General features: G+C 45.2%; 1 protein-coding gene across 4 annotated transcripts in view; it reads left to right on the forward strand.

Annotated features, from left to right (window-relative positions):
• MED23 (mediator complex subunit 23) overlaps nt 1-14,457 on the forward strand; it is a 55,134-nt gene extending 40,677 nt beyond the window's left edge. For all 4 annotated transcript variants that reach the window (XM_060753376.2, XM_060753373.2, XM_060753375.2 and 1 more), the window contains 6 exons: nt 7,309-7,474; nt 7,653-7,725; nt 9,135-9,349; nt 9,598-9,718; nt 11,479-11,610; nt 13,357-14,457. In XM_060753376.2, coding sequence (XP_060609359.1) covers nt 7,309-7,474; nt 7,653-7,725; nt 9,135-9,349; nt 9,598-9,718; nt 11,479-11,610; nt 13,357-13,527 — 878 coding nt within the window. In that variant the 3' untranslated portion in view covers nt 13,528-14,457. The remainder of the gene's footprint in view (nt 1-7,308; nt 7,475-7,652; nt 7,726-9,134; nt 9,350-9,597; nt 9,719-11,478; nt 11,611-13,356) is intronic.
• The last annotated feature ends 793 nt before the right edge of the window (nt 14,458-15,250 follow it).

The following is a 15,250-nucleotide window of genomic DNA, read 5'->3' on the forward strand; positions in this document are numbered from 1 at the left end:
ACTAGCCAGCAGTTCTCTTTTCCGCGCTCCTGTTGGTAGCCTGAGAACCTTCTTTCTCTGTGCGAGCTTCTCTGTGTGACTTTACTGGACTTTTGAATACGGACTGTTTTTTGACTAAGGTATTGGATTGTGATTGTGGACCCTGTTTGCCGTTGATTGACCCGGACTGTTGACTTCGATTGCCTTGGAGCTCTATCTAGCTATTCCGCTAGGATCTAATGGCGACCACTTCATTCAAGCGGTGCTCCAACTGCCCCAACTTATATCCTAATACGGATGGGCATGCATTGTGTCTAACGTGCCTGGGGGAGGGTCACCTCACCCAGTCCTGTACGGTCTGCATGGCCTTCACGCCGCAGACCAGGAAGAGCCGAGAGCTGCGTCTTAAAGCTGCTCTTTATGAGAGGGCTCTGCTCCCGCCCGCTCCATCGGCGCAGCAGGCACCCGTGGCGGTGGCGACCTTGCCCTTTTTGGATCGGGCCGGAGATTTGGCCAAAAAGAAGGCTAAAAAGCCTAAAGACAAGGCCGCACAAGATGGCCGCCGCCCAGTACTGAGCAAAAAAGCGGCATCTAAAAGGGCGGGAAGCGCCGTTTCGTCCTCTGTCGCCTCAGCTCCTCCCCCTGTAATGGCGGAGCAACACGAGCAGCCGGGCCGGCTGGTGGCAGAACCTACCTTGAGTGTGGAGCTGATGGATTCTACTCCTGTTTGGGCGTCCCTCTCGAGGCCGGAGAGCCTCCTCCCAGAGACTCTGTTGACTCCTGTGATGCCTGTGTTGTCTCCCTCCGGGATCGGGGGAGGCGGGGAGGCGAGCCAGAGAGAGGAGAGGCCGCCCTCCGTAGCTCCGCCCACAACTCCGCCCCTGGAGGCGGTGCCTTCTGGCAGCGGCGCGTTTGGAGGCATCTTCAATGGCCCTCCTCCCCCCGATGCCGAGACGAATACGGGGATTTCTCCCCCGAGGCCGGCGGCTGCCGAACTTTTACAAGCCTCTGGGGAGGGGCCAGCTGGTTTCCCAGCTCAGATGGTGTTACCAGCCGGACCATCAGGGTCGGATGCCGCCCGGATTCAGCAACGGGACGGCCGAGGATCCCGCCGCCCCAGCAAGCGCCCCAGGTGCTCCAGATCTCCCTCGAGGAGGAGCAGAGGCTCCCGACGCCGGCGGCATCGAGCTTCCACAAGGAGCAGCAGGCGGTCCAGGTCTTCCTCCTCCTCTTCCTCCTCCTCTTCGACCTCGTCGTCCTCCTCCTCTTCACCCTCCCCCAGACGCAGAAGGCGTTCCCACCGATCCCGGAGACGCTTTGACTCGAGGTCGGCAGCCCCGCAGGGCTTTTGGCAAATGGCCCCTTCGGGCCAACTCGTCTTTGTGCCGGCCCCGGTTCCCCTCTCAGTGGCAACGGCTCCTCCTCCCCTGCCCCTTCCGATACCGGGGCAAGGGGGAAATGGCTTGAGAGAAGGCTCTTCACCTGCGGGGGTCCGATCTTCTCAGGCCACTTCAGCGGGCCCTGCCTTGACCCCTCGGGGGGGCGCTGGCCCGGCTGAGGGCGGAATGCCGGCAGGGGGCTCCCAACCGCTTGGCCCTGGGACAATGGTGCTTGCTGCAAACGGGGCTGGTTTGAACTTGTGTGGCTCTCCGGCTGTAAGGGCCCCAGCTACTCCAGCCACCGCTCGCCCAGCTGAACTGGACGTTACCGCTATGACACCCTTGGGGGCGGTTCCAGTGGACTTACCAGTGACTTCGGGCCAGGATGACATTGAACAAAGGGACAGCGATTCTGGTTCAGAGCCACCTGAAGTGGCTCAAAACTTGGGGGGTGAGGATACCTCTGTTGTGTTACCTGCCGATTTCCATAAATTTGCGGCTCTGGTGGAGAGAATGATAAGGGCTTTAGACATTCCTGCCCCTAAGCCCCCTGAACATGTCGAGGACCCGATGTTCCCGTCGGAGGAACAGAATGTGGCCTCGTCCTCTGCCCTCCCCATGTTGCCTTACCTCTTGAAGCTAGCGAAGGTTGTGGACATGGCCCCGTCTGCTGTACCTGCTGTCCCTAGACGGTTAGATGCTTTGTATAAAATTGATATGACTGCAGCCAAGTGGGCTTTAGCGCCCCTTAAGGCTAACACGGTGGTGGCAGAAGTCACCAAGTCCAAACGGCCAAAGAACTCGGTGACCACCCCCCCAGATAGAGAGGGAAGGAAACTGGACACATTTGGGAAAAAGGCCTATTTTGCAGCTAGTTTATTTACGCGTATGGCTCATTAAGCAACGTATATGAGCGGATACCAATCATTCTTATGGAACCGGATGTTGGAACACATTGATTCCATGCCGGTAGAGCAACAGCGCCTCCCCAAGGCACTGCAGGGCGAGGCCCTGGCGCTGTCGAAACTACAGAAGGACTTCGCCAAGCATATGGCCGAGACAGCGGGCAATTTGTTCGCCACGGCCACGTCTATAAGGCGGCATGCCTGGTTAAGAGCCTCTAACCTCTCCGAGGAGGGGAAAGCCCTAGCTGAGGACCTCCCCTTTCATGAGGAGGGCCTCTTCAACCCCAATACAGACGACAACCTAAAACAAAAGCAGGACGTTAGGCAATCCGCCTACAAATTCGGTTATACATGGCAGCCGTACAATCAGCCAAGGGCCAAGTGGCAGCAGTCCTCGACCCCTTATCGCAAACCCTTTAATAGCTCCTTTTCGGGGCCTGTAAGGAATAGGTTTTCGGGGAATTCCAGGTTCCAGGGTGCTCGTCGAACCCCTTATTTTCAAAAGGGTAGGGCGCAATCATTTCAGGGCAAGTCTAAGCCCTCGGGCGCCTCCAAGAAGCGCCTTTGACGCTTCCATAGTGAGTCGGGGGTCTGGTGTACCATGTCCTTTACCACCCCAGGAAGAATCAGGGTCTGAGATGTCCCCTCCACACTGTTCCACCGAGTTGGGTTCTGAGGTCCCCGTTGGACCATCCCCCTTTTTCAGAGATAGACTTGCTCCCTTCCATTCTGAATGGGCAAGCATTACGACAGATGCCTGGGTGTTGTCTATCGTGTCTGATGGTTATGTTATTGAGTTTGAAGACATCCCTAGGGTGGGTCAGTTAAGAGACACCGCTTCCTCCCCTCAACTTATGGAAGAGATTGGGATGTTACTAAAGAAAGGGGCCATCTCGTTGGTGGACCCCTCTGCTGTTCCGTTCTGTTTCTTTTCAAGATATTTTCTGATTATCAAACGTGGAGGTGGAATGCGCCCAATCCTTGACTTGAGAGCATTAAATAAACATGTTAAGCAAAAGAGATTTCGGATGGTGACTCTTGCTTCCATAACCCCTCTCTTGTCCAGGGGGGTCTGGTTTGCGACTGTGGACCTTAGGGATGCGTATTTCCACATCTCCATTGCCCAGCACCATCGCAGATTTCTCTCCTTTAGAGTGGAGGGCCAAACTTATTGTTTTAACGTTCTTCCCTTTGGCCTTTCCGCTGCTCCAAGGGTTTTTACAAAATGCATGGCGGTGGTGGCTGCCCATCTGAGGACTAGGGGCGTGACAGTTTACCCGTATATTGACGACTGGTTAATAGTGGGCAGATCCCGTTACGTGCTTCAAAAACACGTGTCCATGGTTTTGTCTCTTCTCCAGTCGCTGGGCCTCGTCCTCAACCAGGAGAAGTCAGTGCTGGTGCCGTCACAACGCATTCAATTCATCGGGGCCCTGCTAGACTCCGTCGCCGAGAGAGCCTTCCTGCCCGGGGACCGCTTCGCCAACCTGCGCAACCTGATCAGCCTGACCATCTCGGCACCCGACATGTCGGCCAAGCATTTCCAGGTGCTATTGGGACACATGGCCTCAACCACGTCAGTCATCCGCTATTCCAGGTTGCGTATGCGGCCACTCCAGTCCTGGTTCCTCTCCCAGTTCAACCCGTTGGTGGACAACCCGGCCATGCGACTTTCCCCACCGTCATGGGTCCGCTCCTCGCTCCGGTGCTGGATGGACGCGGACTGGGCTTGTGCGGGGCTGCCCTTCTACGCCCCTCGCGCCACAAGGACGGTCACCACAGACTCCTCTTTGACGGGCTGGGGCGCCCACTCTCAAGGCCTCGTCGCTCATGGCAGGTGGGGAGAAGAAGAAAGCGCTCTTCACATAAACGCGCTAGAGCTCCTCGCCGTCGACAGAGCCCTGAGGGCCTTCGAAAGGGTGGTCACAGGTCAGGTAGTACACGTCCTCACCGACAACACCACGGTGATGTACTACCTGAACAAACAGGGAGGCACACACTCTCACACCCTTCTGGCCCTTTCGTTACAAATCTGGGAATGGTGCATAGACAGAGGGATTCACCTTCTCGTGACCCATGTGCCAGGAGAGTTCAACTTGCTAGCAGACTCTCTGAGTCGGAACCCGCTGACACATCACGAATGGTCCCTGAACCAAGAGGAGGTGCACAGGCTCTTCCGAGCATGGGGAACCCCAGAGCTGGACCTTTTCGCGACAAGGTCCAATTCGAAGTGCCCCCTCTTCTGCGCACGGGAACATGCGTCGTCTCAGGGAGGTGTCTAGGAGACGCCTTCGTCCAGACTTGGACGGGCTTCAGGACCTATGCGTTCCCTCCCTTCCCGCTCTTGTTGAGGGTAGTGGCGAAGATCCAGGCAGAGAACGCACATTGCATACTAGTGACCCCTTGGTGGCCGAGGCAGCCGTGGTTTTCGCCCCTACGCCTGTTGGCGAGGGGAGTGTTCACCCGCCTGTCGGACAGGACGGACCTCCTAACATCGCAGGGAGGCCAGGTGTTGTACCCAGAGGTACACAGACTGAGACTGACTGCCTGGCGGATCCTCCCCGGTCCTTAGTCCCGTTTTCTGATTTGTCTCATCCAGTGCTTCGGATTATCGAAGCGGCCCACAGACCATCTACAAGGCGGTCTTACTTGTACAAATGGTCGAGATTCTCCTCCTATGCAAGAGGACGGGGGTCAAATCCTGACACTGCCCCCATCTCTTTAGTGTTAGATTTTCTAGTGTCATTATTGGATGTAGGGTTATCCTACCCGTCATTAAAATGTTACCTGGCCGCTATTTCATGGTTTCGTAGAAAGTTTGGCCTCCCCTCTTGCTTTCTAGATCCCCTTGTGAAGACGTTTTTAAGAGGGCTCATGAATACGAGGCCCCCAGTAGCTCCAGTTGCCCCTTCTTGGAGCTTGGAGCTGGTGCTCGGGTCGCTAATGAAGGCCCCCTTTGAGCCTTTAGCAACAGCCAGCTTGTTTTGCTTATCATGGAAAACGGCCTTTTTAATCGCCATAACTTCGGCCAGGAGAGCTAGCGAACTTTGTGCCTTGAGGGCGGACCCGCCGTACCTTAAATTTCACAAAGACAAGGCAGTCTTGCGGACCGATATAGCTTTCCTGCCCAAAGTGTCTACGAAGTTCCACATTTCTCAAGACCTGATACTTCCCTCATTTTTCCAGAACCCTACCACCTCTCTGGAGAAAAACTTACATTTGTTGGACATTCGCAGGGCCTTAGCCTTTTATGTAGACAGGACGGCCCCATTTAGGAAGACTCCCAGGTTGTTTGTTAAATATCGTTCGGATGTCTTGGGTATGCCCGTCTCATCTCAGAGACTTTTGTCCTGGATTGTGTCTGCAATTGAACTCTGTTATCGGCTGGCGGGCAAGGATCTGCCCCGTCCTCTTAGAGGTCATTCAACGAGGGCTGTGGCGACGTCTGCGGCGTTTTGGAAGGGAGTCCCTCTGGATGCCATCTGCCGAGCAGCAATATGGTCTTCACCGCTGTCCTTTGTGACACACTATAAATTGGATGTTGTATCCAGGCGTGATGCTCAATTTGGCAGAGCGGTATTGTTTTCGGCTGTGGCATGATGCCCACCGTCCTTGGTTAGTAGCTCGCTAATCTATCAAATGTACGATTCACAGTGACTACGACAGGAAATTATAAGTTGCTTACCTGTAACTGTAGTTTCCTGAGTAGTCACCTGTGAATTCGTACATGCCCGCCCATCCTCCCCTCGAGTACATGCCACGCCTTCTGGCTGCTTTGCGGCGGAAGAGAACTGCTGGCTAGTCCCGCCCACGGACTACTTATACTCGGGGAGAGGGTGGGCGGGCCTAGCTGGGGTCTAAATTGTTATTTTTCTTTCTAGAAGGTTCCGAAGGCTTTACTGCGCAGGCGCATAAATATCAAATGTACGAATTCACAGGTGACTACTCAGGAAACTACAGTTACAGGTAAGCAACTTATAAATCCACTGTCTTTGGATTTGCCTGTTGACTTATTGTGGCCCCATGAATTTCATAGGGTTTTACATTTAAGGAATATTCAGAGGTGGTTTTGCCAGATCCTTCCTTTGAAATAAAGTCTACAGCACCTCTTATTCATTGGTGTTCTCCAAGTACGAATCAAGGCTAACCTTTCTTACCTTCCAAGATCAGACAGGATCTGGTGCCTTTATGCTTTCAGCCACCCTATTATCCTTGGACTCTGCCTCCCCTGATATATTCAGACCTGATTGCATTTGTGTCCTGGACAGTTTTTGTGGCACAGTCAGTGGCCACTTTTCCTTGTTTGTATACAATAGTAAAATTAATGGTGATTAATTGATTGAAAGTCAAAAAAGTTTGTACTGAGTCAGCAGCTCTTACTGGGGGATTGTCCCGGTGCCCCATTTCCATGAAGGAACTGGCACCACAGTATAGGGTTCAACCTGAGAGTGACTCTTCCTATGGCAAGGAGTTCTGCAGGTGTCTGTGGTAAGGGGTTCTCCGGGTTGAGTTGTTTCTGCAGAGGCAAAAACAATTCAAAAACATTCTGCATTTGTATCTGCAGAAAAATAGCTTCTCGCACAACGCTCTATCCTCTGACAGAGGACATTTCCCCAGAGAAGGCATTCAGGAAGGAAAAATGGCAATATATTTGACTTTGAGAGATGATGAGAAAATGAATGTATCAGGAAAGATCTGGAACAGACATACATGTCTTAGGACAGTCCTGAGATTCACATCTTGTAGTGTGGAGGTGAGCAGCTTCCAGAGATCGGGGAACTCAAATCCATCCTGGACACTGGAGTCCTTGTATCACCACCTCCAGGATGCAGGAGTTTTTAAGTGAAGGAGTTTTTAAAAATTCAATAGTGTTTTGAAAAAAAATCTCCATAAAAAAAGGTTTTTATAAGTTTGAAAAAACAAATTAAGGGAAATGAAATCTGCTCCGGGATCCAAATGTGGCTGATGGACTGAATTTTCTTTGCCCTTGTCTTGATGGCTGCTTCTTGGTTTAAATGACAGTTTGTTGCCTTAATTGTGTTCACCGATGGCTGGGAAATCACCAAGTCCGTTCCCAAACTGTGACTGGAGATTCAATGAGTTTCCTAACCCTGCTGCTCATGCACTCCATGTTACCTGTGTTGAACTCATGGCCTTGGCTGTTTCAGGAAAAGAAGTTGGCAATGCCTTGCTGAATGTCGTGCTGAAGAGGTAGGTGGAATGCTTCCTTGGAGAAAACCTCAACATTTAAAGTTTGGGGAAATGTTTTTTAATAGTCCAAACAGACACATTTGCCATATTTCTCATCAAGATTCCCATATTTCACTAATGTGTTTTCATCTGCCTGATACAAGTGTTCTGTTTCTTTGTCTCTTCAATCCCATACTAGCCAACCTTTAGTGCCCAGGGACAATATCACAGCATGGATGAATGCAATTGGATTGATTATCACTGCGTTGCCTGTAAGTTTTGAATTCTTTTTAAATGTTTTAAAATAAGAAAAGGTGAGCCTACAATGAATACCAAAAAAATAAAAATTCAAACAGAATTCATTCTTAATAAATTTATTAATTTACTTATTTTTAACTGAATGATCATTATCATAGAACAGTGGTTCTGAACCTGTGGGTCCCCAGATGTTTTGGCCTACAACTCCCAGAAATCTCAGTCAGTTTACCAGCTGTTAGGATTTCTGGGAGTTGAAGACCAAAATATCTGGAGACCCACATGTTGAGAACCAATGTCATAGATGATCACTTTATGGCCAGTATGATTATGTTCCAGTCTTGGTGGTGGATCCATAAATGACTGTGAATGTGAAGACTTACTCTGGATCTATATGAGGATGTAAATTTCCAGATGAAAGGCAATCACAACAAGATTTTGTTGAAGCGCATTCTTCTCAGCATTGTTTTGCCCTGTATTTGTGCCTCTTCAAAATCCATAGCACAATTGGTAACTGACCTCCAGTTACAATTCGCCAGTGCAAGGGCTCCCCAGTTCTTAGTGTTTATACTACATTTTTTTTAGGTTAATGTACCCAAATGAAGTGTTTGGGATGTTAAGAATAAAGAACTTTCTAGATAAATGAAAAACCACCTTTCTGCATTTTGAGCAATACCAGCCATAATCCTGTGGGTTCCACACACACTGAGATAACCAATGGTTTTTGTCCTTGCAGGGGTAGGTATCCAACATCTCCTTTGCTCAGTACACTCCCACACCCCATGCCAAAATGTACCCCTGGACCAGTTAGCTGCCATGGTAAGGGAGGAAGATTCTCAGGTAGCATCCATTTGGAGTTTTAGGGTCAGGAGAAATAAAGATCCCCACCACCGCCACCAACATAGGAACCTTCAGCTGAGATTCTTTGAGAAGCAACAGTGGAGGCTCAGCAGTAATGCACCATCAGAGTTTTACACTCCAGTGGCACTAAACAGAATCGGTTCAACCTCACTCCACACCATCATTATTTTTAAGAGACATACAGGCTTCTTTTAGACCTACAACACCTTTGATACATGACTCTAGGGATCAATAATAATGTGTGCGTCATTTTCTTTTCTTTAATAATACAGCACAGCACTTGTTACAATGTGTCTAGTTCCTTCCAGTGGTTGCTGTTTTCCATATCTTTTAACGCTCGGAAACTAGCATTACTACTAACACATTAAATGCTAATTTTAAAAAAGAAATCACTAATGTTAAAACATTAAGATAAACGATGAACATGATTGCGTTCACTAGTAAATATTAAATTGTTCTGTCATTACACTTGAACAAATCATTTGCAATGATGTAGCTGGATGTCCCACCTGCAATCATCCTAAACCTTGGGGGGGGGGGGGGGTGATTTTTTTTTCCTTTCAAGGAGCCCTACTGGATAGTCCTCCATGAACGGATTGTGAGTGTCGTCAACAGCCCTAGCTTGACTTCTGAGACCGAATGGGTTGGCTACCCATTCCAGCTGTTCGACTTCACAGCTTGCCATCAATCCTACTCAGAAATGTGCTGTAGCTACACATTGGCGTTGGCTCATGCTGTCTGGCACCATTCAAGCATTGGGCAGCTTTCTCTCATTCCAAAGTAGGTGTCATATGTGTACTTTGCGGTTCTTCATCTATTGCTTATAGCTAAAGAATATATGCTATTTGTGTGTGAAATATAAATATACTCTAACCACAACTTATACTCTGGGTTAAATAACTGCTTGAATTTGTCATCAGTAACATTGCCACAATTTAGCTTCACTTAGATGGTGAAACAAGACACATTTTATTAGCTTTTGTTTATTTGTATTGAATGTGCTTACTACACTTTCTGAAATACTACAGGTTTCTTACTGAGGTTTTGATCCCAATTGTGAAGACTGAATTCCAGTTACTCTATGTGTATCACCTTGTTGGTCCATTCTTACAACGCTTCCAGCAGGAGAGGACAAGGTGCATGCTTGAGGTAAGTTATTCCAGGGGTGGTCCCTGTGGGGTCTGTAAGCAACGGTGTAAGGCCACAACCCTTTAAATCCTTCCTTTTTGAAGATAAATACTTATTTTCTGAAGAAAAGAGCCCTGCCAAAAGAATTTTGTATTTTTCCTTCTTCTGTTTATTTTCATTTTTTTTTCTTTTCCCAGACCTTTAAATACAAGACTATTTTCAGAAAAACGAGTATCACTGTGAATTTCCATTGTATCCCTGTCAAGAAGATAAGGCCAATAGTCCATATATCACATCAATTACCTCATAATACTTTCATGGGATTTTTCTTTGTTATCACCTGTTGCTGCTTTTTAATAGCGGAACCTAATTTATTTCTGGAAAGAGACTGTCTTTTTCTCCCAGGGCCTCAATTTGGCACCACCCCATATAAATATGTCATATCAACACAGAAAGCAAAGCACATTAATTTCCAGTATTCACAGCTTGTCTTCTCAAATACAAGAAAAGTGTTTAAAAATAAACTATTCAGAGCCCTTTGGGTGTCATAAAATTAATTATGCGTATGCCATAAGGAGCTAAATTTAGTTTAACACCTAGTTGTGGCTTTGAAAGCAGGAGAGAACATCTGTGCATTTTTAGCTCAGGCTCTTAGCCAGGCAAAAAACAAGAAAATGATAATGCTCATTTAACTTATTCTCTGCTATAGTTCTGTTCTCTTTGAAAAGTGAAAAGTCCTTAATTCCTAAAAGTTCTCCTCATAGAAGGAGAGGTTATTATCATCACACGGGATTTTTGAAGTCTGAAGTTCTCTTTTCTGAGTTGATTTTGTGAGTGAGTGATATATATGACCAGCTATCGTGGGTCTCCATGATGGAATGGAATATATCCCTTTGGGTCTTCAACAAAGCATGGGATGCCAATACATTAGATATATTCTAGCATAAGAAATATATCCAAAGTCAGTTATGTAGCTTATTAATTCTCTTCCTCAAGCCTCTCTGTATTTCTTACTGAGTCAATATGATATGTGAATATTAGGATGACAATGTGATTTCTTCTTTGTACGCAAACATTTTACAATACTGTTCATTCAGAACAATACACAACACTCCCCGTAACAAAATTAATATGTATATATTATTCTGAAAACCCAGTTTATAAACTGTCCTTGGAATATAAGAGGTGGGGTAAGTAAAGTGCAGGCTACATATGGCTTGACTTCAAAGGACTTCCAATATGTCTTCACTGCAAATGCTGACTGTGCATAAAAAGGGCAATCTAAAAACAGCAGTGACTTCTGTAACCATTTGGAGGGTGTCATTGTTCGTTTAAAGCAGTGGTTTTCAATCTATGGGTCCCCAGATGTTTTGACCTTCAGCTCCCAGAAATCCTAACAGCTGGTAAACTGGCTGGGATATTTGGGAATTGTATACCAAAACACTTGGGGACCCACGGGTTGAGAACCACTAATTTAAAGGCCTCTTCTAGACCCAATATGGCCTTAAAAGGGGGGGGGGGGACTCCCGTCCCTTCAAAAATGGGAGAGCGCAGCTCAGAAAGATCCAAGAAAAGACAGTAATGTCTCCTGGCTCTTCCAAGACAGTATGTCTGAAATACAATAGGATGTGTAAGTCCAGATGTTTTATAGTACCTGTTCTCTTTGTAGTTTTTCACTTCATTGGGAAATTAATGTGGAGACAATAAATATGGTTGCAGCCACTAGAAAAATGGCACAATTTTTCATGTGTGTTGTGTTTGTGTCAATTCGGTCGCAATAGATTGGAGTAGCCTTTTATGAAATGCTTTTGGAAGTGGACCAGTGCAATACACATCTCAACTACATGGATCCTATATGCGATTTTCTGTATCACGTGAAGTATATGTTTACTGGAGACAGTGTGAAAGATCAAGTGAGTAATAATTTTGCACTTCAGATAAATTGTATACAACATAGATATTTGTTTTTCCACTTCAGAAAGTGGAAAAACAAATAAGGTTTTCTATAAATAGTGTGAGATTGACTAAAAGGTTTTTTTAAGTCCTGTTTTTTTAAAAAAGTTTTAAAACAAAAGTTCAAGGTTAGACAAAAGTATAACACACCACATAACTTAATGGACTAGTTGATTTTGAAGCTGGTGTGAATTTTCACCCTTTAAATGTAATTATATGGATTTACTTTGATCTACAAATTCTGGGAACTGATTATTTGAACTAAGATTTGCAGTAATTATCATATAGGTCAGGCCACTGCCTACAGTTGCTTTTATACACAACCAGTTAAGCTGTTTTAGAATATAGAAACCTGAGGAAATCTGGCAGGATATTGCTGGTCATCTGAACACTGACAAAACGTCAGTAGGTATTGGTTTGGAAACAGCTGTAAGCTGTCTTCAGCATTTTTTTCCCCTAGAGGCAGCATTATATTGTTTCTCTTTGTTTTTCTGTGCTTAGTTTAAACGCAGAAAAGCAAAACTGCAACGTCTTATCAAACATTATTAGTAGGCCTGGTCTTTATAAATCTTTACTGTGCAACCACAAATCCTTAAAACACAAGGCACACATCATACAAAGCATGACTAAAAAATAACACTATAAAACTAAAAGGTAAAGGTTTCCCTTTGACATTATGTCTAGTTGTGCCCGACTCTGGGGGGTGGTGCTCATCTCAATTTCTAAATCAAACAGTTGGCGTTGTCCGTAGACACCCCCAAGGTCATGTTGCCGCCATGGCTGCATGAAGCGCCATTACCTTCCTGCTGAAGCAGTACCTATTGATCTACTCACATTTGCATGTTTTCAAACCACTAAGTTGGCAGAAGCTGGGCCTAACAGTGGGAGCTCACCCTGCTCCCCGGATTCAAACCACCAACCTTTCAGTCAGCAAGTTCAGCAATTCAGTGCTTTAACCTGCTGCACCACCAGGGGAATTTATATAAAACTAGAGTTATATTAATTCAAAAATTGTTTAATTTTTTAAAAAATACTAATTTTGGAATTCTTGGGAGTTTGTCTCCCAATTCAAACTGGGGGGCAAATTCCTAGTATTGCATAGGTTATGAGTCTTAGCAGCAAAGAATAGGAGCTTCACAGCAATTTCTGTTACCTAAGTGTTGGTCTTGAATTTTTTTTTTATAGAATTCGAGTGCTGTATCTTTACTTTTATTATGTTGTACATGTTCATCCCTGAACCTTCAAAGATTTTTGGGATGAACTATATTTAAAACAAGAAAGACACACAGCTATGGATTGAGGGCTTCAAGTAAGCTTTCAGCAGGGGTACTTCTACATTAGAAATATCTACAAACCACATTTCACTAAAACTGGCATAGGCAAACTTCGGCCTTCCGGTTGTGGGAGTTGAAGCCCCAAACACCTGGACAGCCGAAGTTTGCCCATGCCTGCGCTAGAGGGTTCAACTTAGCATTGTTGTCTTGGAAGATGTTATACATGTTCAAAATACTATTGTCTCCTACAGAAAACGGGAAACCAACAGAGAAGATTGTAATACTGTATAACATTTTACAGTGACCAAAACACATAATGCCTGCAATACAAATGTGGAAGAAAATAAAATTTAAAAATGGGGGGGGGGGGGGGGGAGAGAGATGTTTGAGATATGTTATTTTTTTCCATTTTTCTCTTGGTTTCAATGAAAGGTTGAGAAAATTATCTGCAATCTGAGGCCTGCTTTGAAGCTTCGCCTGCGTTTCATACATATCAGCAAAATGGACTCGGCTTCTGTCCCTCAGCAGCCCATCAGCACAGTGTCTCCTGCCTCTCAGCCTCCTCAGGTCCCAATGAATGTTGCTTTGCCGGTGTCCCAATAGAAGGAGGCCCTGTATCCCGTCCCTGCCAAGGTCTCTTCCTACCGGCCAAGAGAAACTATTCATTCTCAATTGCTTTGCAAAAAGAAGAGTATGGGAATATTTCCAATATTTCTTCTTCATCATGCATTTGTATGTGCTGCCCTTTCCAGATCTAAGGAACTTTTAAGAAAATTTTGGAAGTCACCAATGTGTACACAGCACATTGTTTTAAACAACAGCACTGTCAGCCATCCTTCATTGTTGTCTCATTTTTCTAGCCAAAAGTAATTTGTGTGTGTTTTTTAATAGCACAGATATTTTTACACTGGGAATATTTAATGTTTCAAGTTTTTTTCCCAACTAAATGACAACAATAAAATGGTCTTATCCATTTATTTAAGAATAACTTAAGCCATTTAAATTTCATTAACTTAAAGCCAGGTAGCCTTACTAGTTGGACTTTCTGTGAAATGGAGTTGAAGTGCAGGTGGAAAATGAGAAAATGTGACTTTCGATTCCTTATCAATCATAGAGCCAGAATTCTGCTGAGCTTTCTGATTTGTACTTTACTTCACCAGCAGTACTGCTGAAACCAGAAAAACAATAAAATAATAAAGATGTTATCCAAACCAAGGGTGGTAAACAAGCCCTTGTTTCACCCTATTTCTGAAATGTAATTATGTTTAAAATCTGTATATTTATGTGAGTTTTGTGGGATTTTTTATTGTCTGCTGGACTTTGGATGTTTTCCTTTGGTTCCATTGGATATATAAGATATTATTTTTGTTCAAGGTTTATTTTTCGCTGAGGTTAGGCATTTTTCTTTTCTTTTTTTCTTGTCTTTTTTTTTTTGAAGTATGGTTTGGCTGCTAATAAAAATCTTAAGATTTGTAAAATATTGCTCAAATTTGATAGCATTTCAGAAGTGGTTAATAAAATAGCTTTTATACCTGTCTTTAGCTGCTTTATCTAATTTTGGTATTTCTCGTGTTATGTCACCAGTATTGCTGCACTCATTGCTCTCACGTCATTAACTAATGGCAACAATGTGGTCCTCCCTTATACAGATTCTTTCATTCCCATGGAACAAAAAGGGGTTCTCCTTTATGGAACAGTGACAATTAATTACATGGAGTTTTCATATACTAGTTTTAAAATCTGTTCACTTAAGTTGTAATCATAAAATTTAGTGTAAGGATTGTTCCTGTTGAACTTAGTCACTTAAATTCAAGAACGGCCACTACAGTGGTGGGACCCTCAACATGAAGCTCTGAAACAGGGCATCATAATTTCCATACCTGAGTTGATTTAGTCTGGTGTCTGAGCATAAACTGGGTTAACTTCCATACATCCATTGTTGAGAGAAAACCTGTAAAAGAAAAGGCCAGCTTCATTCTGCCTCTGAAACAAATATTGAGCACTTCCTATAATAATCTACATTAGTGTAATGCATAAACAACTTTCCAACCTTCACATCTACCACAGCAATCATGTGGTCAGTCAAAAGAGTCCCTCCCTCTACAGCCAGCACAAAAAAATCCCAGAATATTGGTATAAAAATAACAACAGTTTTTCATCCATCTTCCACATCTAGGAGGCTAGTGAAACATTCACCACATGAATAGCTTCTTAAGTTCCTTTATGCAACTTATTGATTCAATTTATTGTGTTGGCCTCCTTGTTTTTGAAAGGTATTCAGCCGCTGTTAATATTACTGCTCTGAAACGAACCAGTATGTTTTTGT

The sequence above is a fragment of the Anolis sagrei genome, chromosome 1 (assembly GCF_037176765.1).
Source record: "Anolis sagrei isolate rAnoSag1 chromosome 1, rAnoSag1.mat, whole genome shotgun sequence".
NCBI lineage: Eukaryota > Metazoa > Chordata > Lepidosauria > Squamata > Dactyloidae > Anolis > Anolis sagrei.